This window comes from Poecilia formosa, unplaced genomic scaffold, assembly GCF_000485575.1.
Source record: "Poecilia formosa unplaced genomic scaffold, Poecilia_formosa-5.1.2 Scaffold492, whole genome shotgun sequence".
In the NCBI taxonomy this organism is placed as follows: Eukaryota; Metazoa; Chordata; class Actinopteri; order Cyprinodontiformes; family Poeciliidae; genus Poecilia; species Poecilia formosa.
In genome coordinates this window covers 204,656-216,139 of record NW_006800431.1, presented here as the reverse complement: position 1 = coordinate 216,139, position 11,484 = coordinate 204,656, and the positions used below count along the sequence as shown (strand labels likewise).

Below are 11,484 nucleotides of genomic sequence, written 5' to 3'. Positions count from 1 at the left end.
AAGATTTACTTACAGCTTTACTTTAAAGTTTGTCGTTCCTTCTGTAATTTATTATCTAAAAAAATTATTTGTACCCTTATGCAATAAGTGTATCAAAACCAACTCTATCAATTTTTAAGCAATATTTAAAAGAAGTTCTAATTTGCTTCTTTTCTGCAGTAGCTATTCTGCAGTGTTATTAGCCTGTAAAAAATATACACATTTAGTTATTCCTGCATTTTCATTTGTCTTGTCTTTTTTCCCTGAAGCAATAAAAAGATTGGAAACAATCATTAACCCTTTAAAGAAATGCTTCATGGAGTGCAAACTGAAACTGAGGCAAAAAATAATAATTAAGCAAACAAAAATTAGCTGAAATAAAAACAGTAGTTTCTACGGTAAGTTTCCTGAGCAGAACAATTCGCTAAAGAAGAAACTGAACCACACAAATAACTGATGATTCAGTCTAGCAAGCAATGAAATGAACATTTTTAAAAACCTGCTACTAGGAACAAAAATAGTGCTACATGTTTATTTGCAGATTACTTATGCAACATATTCACAAGTAATATTTATTAGAGACACTTTGACCAAAGATTTTTATTTATTTTTTTGCTATAAAGAATCCAAACAGTATAGAAAAAACATAAAGAGTTTAAATAATTTGAGCAAACTGGACTTTTGTCTGTTATGTCCCTGCAGGCCAAATGAAGTGTGATTAAATCCTCTCCTGGACTTTCTGCCACCAGGGAGAGAAGGCTTCCTCTAGGCGTCTAGACCAAGTGCGCCCCCTGCAGGGAGGTCAGAGCAGTGTATCTGGCTGCGGAGGAGGCCGGCGGAGAGGAGGCGGCGTGGGATGCTGCTCTTCTTTTCAGCTCCCTGGAGATCTGAAGCCAAGATAGCGTGTAGCAGCAGCATCCGTACAGGCAGTCGCTCCACACGCTTCCCTGCTCAGAGAGAGAGAGAGGCAGAGAGAGAGAGAGAGAGAAGCAGCAGCATCCGTACAGGCAGTCGCTCCACACGCTTCCCTGCTCAGAGAGAGAGAGAGACAGAGAGAGAGAGAGCGAGAAAGAGAGAGAGAGAGAGAGAGAGACAGAGAGAGAGAGAGTTGAACATCAGTGGGAGGCCCAGGCAGAAAGGTGAACATTTACATTCAGGTGCAGAAGACACATTTTTATTGTTTTATAAAGCAGCAGAACCACCGTTCACTTCTGCTGGTTACTGGAAAACGAGCTTTTGTTGCCCCTCAACAACAATATTTTATTTTTAAAGGGGATCTATTATGCAAAATTCACTTTTGCCCGATTTTATACTTCAGTTTGAGTCTCAACTGCTTGGAAAAAACATCCAGCTGTTTAATGGTAATAATTTGAGCCATTTCAAAAACCTCCTGATTGTTGAGTCACATTCCGTTACCTAGCAACCCCAGCCCAGCCTAGCCCGTTACCTAGCAACCCAAGCAGAGTTCCAGAACGTTTGGTCAGCTAGTTTAACAATGGCAGTACAATGGCCGCTGGAAGGCCAAGTGTTTTATTATTTACTTTACCATCCAGAAACCACTTGCTGAATTCTTCTTGGTTGTTCAGGAGGCTCTACTGATGCTTTTCAAACATGTGTAGTAGTTGCCCATCTGTTTGCTGCCATTTTAATGTGCGAATGTAAACATTGGTTTGGGGGCGTGGCCAGCAGCAGTTTATTTGAATTTAAAGTGACGGAGGCCCTAAAATCTCATTATCTAAGAATAGATTTATGCAGAAAATGTAATGAACATGTTTTATATAGACCACAGATCTATCCTCACCTGTTCAAGGAAGCACAATAGGTCGACATTAATTATTAAGCTAAATAAAACGATGTGGCTGCAGTCAGTTACATAGTGACTACTAAGCAGTGCTCAACGTTGACGTGCCTCCAACTCGTCCTCAGGTGCTTTGTGAGGGAAGCTGCCAGCGTGAAGCCAAGATAGCGTGTAGCAGCAGCATCCGTACAGGCAGTACGGATACCGCCTGTACTCCAGAGTACTGCCAAATACTCCAGTATTTGGTTATTATCTGCACACTGTTACTCTGTCCTGGGGCAACTGGTGAGGTGAAATGAGAACGTTGGGTTCACTGTGTGACCAAACACCACCAGTCTGATGGATGGATGGACGGATGGATGGACGGACAGATGGAAAAGTGTCTTAAATTGATCTAAATTCTGGTGGCTGATTGGATGAGGCTGAATGTTTTCTCTTTCTCTCCTTCATGATCGTCTCTCTCCACCTGCTGAGCCTCTTTTAGTCACTTCTCTCCTCCACCATGACACTTCTTCTTCTCCTTCTTCTCCTCCTTCTTCTCCTCCTTCTTCTCCTCCCCGTGTCTACCCTTCCCTTGTGGACACGCTGGTCCACATGAAGGACTTCCACAGAATGTGACAAACTCCCAGCGTTATGTAAAAGCTCGACCCTCGCTGTGATTTCATGTGGGAGGTGACATGAACACCCAGAATAATTTCACCACCCACTAACACACCAACAGGTCCAATGATTTAAAGGCAACTGCTTCACTTCGTCTAAAAAAAAGTGAAGAAAATAAGGCGGCCATGTTGGATCAACGTTATGAGCGACCATCGAAGGCCCTCATCTTTATATCAGTCTCCATTTCTGTTCATTTAAAACTTTAGTAAATCCAGTTTGCTGACATCAAGATAGCTACACAGCTAAATTACCAATAATTTAATATTTAAATGACCAAATTCTAAAGTTAAGTGGAAGTTTGAGTCATTTAAGGACCAAAATGGCAATAATTCAACTGTGTCTGGTGAATTTTTGGTTAAAATATGTTTGTTTTTTATTCAGTGGGTAGAAAATCCACACATTTACACAAGAGTATAAATACTTCAGAATTAAATTACTAAAGTAAGAGTAAAAAGTATTTGGTAAAAAGTACTGAGCAATTGATCAAATAATCAGTCATTTAATATTTAAAAATTACAACATCAGATGAAACAAACTATAAATTTAAATTAAAATTCTGGTATTTTAAGGATCAAAATGTTATAATTCATATAAGTAACAAAAATAACAAAATCATTCAAAATAAAATGTTTCCAAATCAGTTTTGTTGTCAATAATAAACTTATGAAACTTTAGCAGAAACTGCAGGTGTGTGTCTGAGTCTGGTGAGTTTTTGGTTAAAACGTTTGTTTTTCATTCAGTGGGAAGAAAATCCAGAAATTTTACTCAAATAAAGGTAGAAATACTTCATAATAAAATTATTCAAACATAAAAAATACTCCTAAAAGTACACAAAAGCAAATGTAACTGAGGAAATGAAACATCCAGCTCTGCATATTCTGAATACCAGAGCTAAATGAACCTCTACTGTTACTGATAATGTTGCTCAAAAACAAGCAGCGATATCAATCTGCTGCTTCTCGTTGCTTTGTTCACAGGATCCGCGCCGTGATGGCTTCATCCTTCTCTCCTCTGGTGGGAAAACTGCTGCTTTACAAAACAAACAACCTACAGGTTTGGACCCGTTTTCAGAAGAAGTCCTGGCATCTCGGCAGCGTCGGCCCACTCCGCCCTCGGAGGAGCCAACATTTCCAGCCTCCTTCTCTCGTGGCAGCGCTCCAGCCTGCGAACACTTTCAGCCTTATCTGTCCTCCTCACTTTCCCAGAAAATAAAAACGAAAAAAATGTCTCGCTGCGCTTCTGCAGCACGGATCCGGCGCCGTTGACGAGCTTTTTGCTATTTGCATGTCAAGCATCTGCATGGAGAGCTGATGGCTATCATCTCTGGTCACGCATTATGGCAGGCCGTTTTGGCATAAAATCAGTGTTACCGCACGTACATATTTCCAGATGTTCCCAGATCATGTTTCTTGATCATTTATGACTACACATGTTAGTAAATTAAGATATCTCTAATTGGATTTTACTGGTAGAAAGCTGAATGGACTATACGGCAAGCTGTTTTAACATAAAGTGGGTTTCGTCTGACGATAATTGCTACTCTTCCTTGATAAACTTTCTGGATTCTCTTCCCCAGGGGTGTCAAACTCATTTTCATTTTGGATCATCAAAAACATGAATGTTCTTAAAGGGCCGGTTGTGCCAGAATGTGTTGAGAAAACCGTTTAAACTGTCAAAAATATCAGTAAACAGCTGTTTGTTTCAGCATTCAATTAGTCTTCATTAAACTTAAAAAATGTTAAAAAATCTTTTCACACAGATCAATCTCTTCTGGATTTAATGATTGTCTTTTTTTGCTTTTTGCAATCAAAATCACAGATTTTGTGGTGCTAATTTAGAAATATTTGTAAGGAATTTTTACGATATTTGTGCTTTCATTACTTTTTTCCTCAAAATATCTAAGTTTTTTCTTGGAAAATTTCATCTTTAAAAATTTTTTTTTTTGTAGAAAATTTCAGAGATTAATCTCAAAATTAGATCAAACTTTAAGTTTTTGAAACTCTGAAATGTTCTTGTTTTCTCTAGAAACTGATATAAAATTCAATATTCCAGATTTTTTTCTACCAATTTTTCAACTTTTTAAGCTTTGAAATGTTCAAGTTTTTTTCTAGAAAATTTTTGGCAATGTAAAAACTTTTTAGATCATTCTGAAAATTTTAGTTTTTTCTTATAAATTTTTGACTGAAATGTCCTTGTATTTCCTAGAAAATTCTGAGATTATTCTCAACATTTCTCAGTTTTTTTTTCTTCTAACAAATTTTCAACTTTTCAGCCTTTGACATTTTCAAAGTTTTTGTAGAAAATTTCTGAGATTGATTTCAAAATTTCTAAGTTTTTCTAGGACATATTTGACTTCAAAATCAGAAATATTCTCTTTTTGGTAGAAAATTTCCAAGTTCTTCTAGCAAATTTTGGACTTTTCAATCTCAGAAAGTTTCTTGTTCTTTTTTTCTATGAAAATTCCGGAAATAATCTCAAAATCTGATTCTTTTGTAGAAAATCATAAACTTTAACATTTTCAAGTGCTTTCTAGAAAATTTCTGAGATCAATCTCAAAATTTCAGAGATTTTTTTCTAGGCCATTTTCAACTGTTCAAACTTTTAAATTTTCAAGTATTTCTGTTTTTTGGCAGAAATCTGTTCCTTTTGCTTTTCTATCTACAATGGTCCTAATTCGCTGTCGTAGATGTTAGTTTATAAAAGTTTAAATTGTTGTAAGATGTGTTTTTCTGTGAGTACCTTTATGCCGTAGCGTTCCCTGACCGAAGCCCTCATGGCCAGAGAGGCCGGAGGAACGCAGCTGATGCAGTCCAGCAGAGGCAGGCAGGGACAGGCCCCGGCCGCTCTCGTTACCTTACAGGTAAACAGCGGGAGGCAGCAGCAGGCCAGGCAGCCTGCACACACACACACACACACACACACACACCGCTGAGTCCCCTCAAACATCCCAGCATTCCCACTGGTTTCATGTTGTTCACTCACAGTCTCCGATGTCTTTGTAGCACTCACACAGTCCGGTGCTCCAGGCTCCGGCCTCTCTGACCCGGTTCTTTGGCTGCACGCTCACCACAAGTCTGGACATGCTGCAGCTGCTCTTCCACATACATATACAAGGTAACATTCATTTAAAAGTGTAAAAAACACATATAATCATAGACTGAAATCATGCCGCATTACACCAAATACTATTTATAGTACCTACTCATTGTTTTCCCAGATCAATCAGTGATCTAAACACCGAGCACAACATGCATTAAAGGGGCAGAATTGTGTAAAATTGGCTTTTTTAGCTTTATGTCATGTTCTAAAGTTAATCCCTCTTAAAAACAAACCTCAAGTTTTGCTCTGGTTCTTTCATGCATGTTTTAGAATTAATTTAATCTCCATGGCAACCATTCAGCTGTGCAAAACGCCTGGTTGGACTTAGCCCCGCCTTCTAGACGCAGCTCCTCCTCAGAGCTTCTGCGTTACAGAGCTCCTTCAGACTAGCCAGCATCAATTAGCAAACACCTGGTGGACTGTTCATCAGCTGACCTCATTATAGGAGCTACTGCTCAGTGAAATGCTGGTAAAAACATTAAAGGGTTAATAGAGGAGCCATGTTGGGATGACTTCTTGAAGGCGGAGCTTAAGAAAGAGCAGGATCTTCTTAAAGAGACAGAAGCCCAATTTCAAGGCTTTAAATTATGAAGTAAATTTTCTTTAAGTCACATTTGATGTAAATAGCATTTGATAGCAACTGAAGGTAACACACATTTTGTGGTAAAATAGCACTATGTGGCTGGAAAACTCATAATACTGCTCCTTTAAATAAATTAGACCAAAGTTAAACATTTTTTAGAGTGAATTTTTTGTGTATTTTAACTTTCTAAACCTTTTGTGGTGTTTTTAAAGAAACAAATCAGGAACTTGTATCACACATTAACTTGTAATGGTGATTCTTTTAATAGGACTGTTACGATCTGTGTTTTCTGTATAGTTATTTTGGGGTTATCTGTGTTTAGTCCTGTTTCCCTGAGTCTCTCTGTTGTCCTGTCAGCCCTTGATTGTTCCCAGGTGTGTCTCGTTCCCTTGATTACCCCGTGTGTATTTAAGTCCACCTGCTGTCTCTTGTCAGATCCTTGTCTAACATCTAATGTCAGTTGTCGGTAAATTTATTATAAAATAATTACTGATTTCACTTTAAAATTAGGTAACTTTATGTTATTAAAGGTAAAGTTTAAACAGTAATGATTTCCTGGTTAATGTCAAGTTGTCATAACAAAGACATTTTGAATAATGTCAACTTTGTATTAAAAGTGTCATAATTTACCGAATGACGCTTTATGACAACAGTCATAAATATTCATGAAGGCTTATTCATGTTCATGACAGGTGTTATGTCATGTTTATGACAGTGTCATGTCAGTCTTATTCACCCCCCTTCAAATAAAGTTTTACCATTACATTTTAGTTCCGGTTTTTAGCCGCAAATCAAAATGAAAGGACAGAAAGAGTTCAAACATGTGGCTCCAGGTCGAACTGGTGTTCTCTCAGAAATGATTCACCTCCCAGTTCTCCAAACAGAAACTGAAACTATAAAACCAACATTTTAACATCTTAAACCTGGACTTACCTGTTTTAGGAGCCGAAATGTCCTGAAATCCAACAGGGAACAGTTTTGTTCTTCTTTAGAAACGACTGTCTCTTGTTTCTGTCCTCCGTCTTTCACTGTGTTTTGGTATAAATATGAAACAGTCAGACGGTAAACAAGGCGGCCATCTTCCCATAACTGTTAACTAATCACGTTAAAAATTCTAGGAACTGCTCACAATATGGAGTATTTTAAATAATTTACTGATTTGTCTTAGTATTTTTAGTCCCACACAAAAAATTACCAAGTTTACAGTACTTATTATTAAGACTTGAATATTTTAACACCTGTTATGAGTTAAATATCAAACAATTTTTGTTTAAATCAAGTTAAAATTAAAAGCTTTTCCTTAAAAACAGATTTTTTTGGTTTCTTTATAGTTGGAAAACCACCAAAGTAGTAAGATCTGTCACAACAACATCAACTGGACTCTGAATTTCAACATTTTCACAGTTGTATTTTCACATAAACAACACATCACAGCCTGGACGTATCTGATCTGTCGTTGTTCTTTTAAAAGCAAGCGTAGCAGCTATCAGAAAAAAGATGCAGTCAGGGGAATCTCACCCGTATTCAGCTGACCCAAAATATAAGGGCTGGAACTGACACAGAGGATTTCGCAATAGATCTGCAGAGGCGACATCCATGACACTGCAGAGATAAGCATGGTTCACGTATGCTCTCCAATAGAGGCACTGATTACTTAAACCGAACTGTCAAAGGCAGAAACGTAGCAGAAAATAATGTGGAATGGACTGATTTTACATGCCCAGTGAAAAACAGGCAAACCGTTTTGAAACAAATATGTCTGATGACCTATCTATTTTATAATTTTATAAACAGAACATTGCTAAATAGCTTAGCATTTTCTAAAATGACCCCACTCTCACTAGTGAAGCATAAATTGTTATCTGGAGAATGATAACATCTAGCTTATCTTCATACAATTCCATTATTTTAGATTGTTGGCATACTTTTTACTCCTTATAGACATAACCAGTTAGCTTTAAATGAACTGTTGAATGGATTTTGTTCGCTAAGGCTAGGTTCTCTGTTAGGCTACTTAAAGTCGTTATCTTAAGCTAGGCTAACACTTATCTTTACTCATGTATGTGTTGTAAAATGATACACTTGTGGCTAGTGAAAGTCTTTATACAAAGCTAAGCTAACATTTATCATTTTTACAAATACATGTGGTAAAATGATACCACATTTATCAGCTAGCAAAAGTTTTTAAGCTAAGCTAACATTTGCTATTTTACCAAATGATCTTCAACAAAAGGGGAAAAACTTATATCAGTTTACTTGGGGATTATTAAAAATCATTTTGTTTTTCTGATTCATATGTAACGTTAGATATAGAAGAAGAGTGATGTAAATGTGGAGGGAAAAAATATCAGTTGCTAGAGATATTACTGTTAGCATTATTAGCCACTATAACTGGAGGGAAACAGTTAGCTTACAAAATGTCACAAAAAACAACATTATTTTTATTTTTCTGACAACAAATTGGATATTGTGTGTTGTATTTGGTTAGAGTGAATTTTGTTAGTTTGAGCTAGGACTGTTAGGCTAGGCTAAGTTTGTATGCTAAGCCAGGCGAAGCTAATACCATGATGGGTATTTTCTGATCATTTTTAATTTAGCTAAAACCTTGGTGAAGAAACAATATTTTCACTTTGTACAAATACAAATTGGACAATTTGTTCATTTTTAAATAATATTTCTTTATTTAGCTTACATAAATGTTTATATTCAAACTACAGACTAAAGAAATAAAAGGCATTCATTTTGTGTCTGTAAGGTATCTTTTTATTAACAATAATATAAAAATAAGACAGATAAAACATTTTGTAGTCAGAATTAAAAATAGATTTGTATTGAAAAGGTAAATTTACAAATGTATACTTTAATGAAATACAAGTAAAACCATAAAAGTATTTACAAAAATGAGTAAAAACAAACTGAAAACAGTAAAAGCATTGAAAAAAAGTCTTAAAAAGATGCTTTGTTTTCTTTTGCAATAATTGCAGTTTTGAAAAAACAATTGTCTATTTTAAGAGAAAATGCTTAATTTGCTCCTACAACTTATAGCTTTTAATACAAATACATTCAAATAGTTTTAATGTTTTGTTTTCGTCGCTCTCACTTCGATCCTCCTCATTTACAAAACCGGTGGTGAAATGTAACAAGAGAAGTTACAGAAACTTTCCATCTTTGGGGTTCCTGTGAAGTTAATAATAAATAAGATTATTAAATAAGATTACAAATAAGATTAAGATAAGACAATAATAGAGAGAGAAAGACAAAACATGTTTGTGCTCCACTCACTGTTTTTGTGTATTTTGCAGCAGAGGCAGAATTTCAGAGCCTGTTTTTTCATGTGATCAGTGGGAACGAGTGGCTTTGGGCATTTCTTTAGGTTGCGAGTTTGAACTATATTTGGAACACACACAATAAACATTTAAATGTTTTACAGCATTAATAAAAAATGGAACCAATACACAAAATTAAAAAAACAGATCCAACACAATAAAAACTTGAAAAACTGGTCCTAACTCACTTGTGCATCTGCATTTCTTTATGTCACGTAAAGTAAATCCAGTGGAACGAAATTCATCACAATGAGCTGCAAAAAAAATAAATTCATATGAAATACATGAAATAATTCAATGCACCTTCAGTAAAACAAACAAGAGTTATGAGATGTGCTTTTCTAAATACACAGAACAAAATGTAAAATAAATCAATTTTTTACCCGTCCTGTCGGAGAAGCAGTCGATCAGGACGACCAGCAGCAGAGCGGCTCCTACCAGCTTGGCCATGTTTTCTGTGTTTTCTGTTTTCGCTCCAAAGTGTCTGAAAGTTTCTGCAGAACCGCACCAACTCAGGCTGTTTTATACCAGAACACGTCCGGGTCCGTTTGGTCTCTCAGATCAAGTCCTGGCATGTTGGGAGAGGCAGGAGGGGGTCGAGTGTTAATCTCTAATCGCTATAAATAATAATTTATAGGTTATTTACCCTTAGACACAGGAGCAGACTGATGAAAATGTGGTGGGAAAAAGTGATGAGAGTTTCATCAGGCTTATACTGTTAGGCTAGCTAAAGTTTGTATGCTAAACTACGCAAAGCTTAATCTTTTCTAATCGTTTGATTTTGTCAAAAAATGAGTGGAGAAATTATATTTTTACTTAATGAAACATAGGCGATGTATGTAAGGTATATGTGATATATGTTATTGTTGGAGTAAATAAGTTATCATAGTGTCAATAAATCAACAGCTAAAGATATTACCATTAGCATCATTAGCCAGTATTTCTGGAGGAAAAAAGCTAGCTTACAAAACATTATAAAAACCATCATTTTCATTTTTCTAACACCATATTTAATATTGTGTGTTGTATTTGGTTAGTTTTGTATCAGATGTTGAGTGAATTTTGTTAGCTTGAACCAGGCCTGTTAGGCTAGGCTAAGTTTGTATGCTAAGCTAGGCTAAGTTAATACCATGATGGTTCTTTTCTGATCCCTTAAAAGAAATGGTGGAGAAACAATATTTTCACTTTGTAAAATATAGTATTCATTGGACCATTTTTTTTTTTTTTGGAAACTTATTTTAAAATAATGCTTTATTTAATTTCTTTTATTTCTTTATTTAGCTTACATGAATGTTTACATTAAAACTACAGTCTAAAAACAAAAAGCACTCATTTTATTTCTATGTAAAAAAAATTTATAGCAAAAACAATAAGATAGATAAAACATTTAGCAGTCAGTATAAAAAAGACATTTATATTGAAATGGTGAATTTACAAATGTATTATTGGATGGAACAAAAGTTTAAAAAAAGTATTTACAAAAACAAGTGAAAAACATTTTTAAAAAAAGGTCTTACAAAGATGTTTCTTTTTATTATCTCTATGTTTGAGAAAAACTGTTGCCGTCCTTAACAGAAAATGGCTAACTTTCACAACAGAGTTGCTCCAACTACTTATAGCTTTTAATACAAAAAGATTCATGCAATAATGCAATAATACAATAATACAACGCTGTTTCCTTATTCCATCCCGGTCATCAGTTGGTGTCTTGTTTTCACTACAATCCCCGTCGTTTATAAAGGCCCTGAACCGTAACAAGAGAAGTTACAGAAGTTTTCCATCTCAGTGGTTCCTGTAAAGGTTAGAGAAAGAAAATAAGATGATTATGATAATGAAGAGAGAAAGGCCCTATTTCAGAAAGCAGAGTTAACAAGCCCTGAGTAGAAATACTTCTCCTTTTGGTTTCAGAACTGGAGATGTCAACAAGCTAACTCAACTCTGAGCTAACTTACTCTGAGCTAACTCAACTCTGAGCTAACTTACTCTGAGCTAACTCAAGTCTGAGCTAACTTACTCTGAGCTAACTCAACTCTGAGCTA

The 11,484-nt window shown here is 35.8% G+C and overlaps 1 protein-coding gene across 2 annotated transcripts; it reads right to left on the bottom strand.

Annotated features, from left to right (window-relative positions):
* Positions 1-193: 193 nt before the first annotated feature.
* LOC103156668 (placenta-specific gene 8 protein-like) lies at positions 194-7,325 on the bottom strand. 2 transcript variants are annotated; one of them, XM_007578798.2, is made up of 4 exons: positions 7,053-7,325; positions 5,420-5,526; positions 5,177-5,331; positions 194-926 (listed from the first exon to the last, which is right to left on the bottom strand). In XM_007578798.2, exons 2-4 carry the CDS (start codon positions 5,517-5,519, stop codon positions 753-755), a joined length of 429 nt encoding a protein of 142 aa, XP_007578860.1. In that variant the 5' UTR covers positions 5,520-5,526; positions 7,053-7,325; the 3' UTR covers positions 194-752. The 2 variants fall into 2 exon arrangements, with proteins under 2 accessions (XP_007578860.1, XP_016520002.1); XM_016664516.1 differs by lacking the exon at positions 7,053-7,325 and having other exon boundaries at positions 5,420-5,747.
* Positions 7,326-11,484: the final 4,159 nt, after the last annotated feature.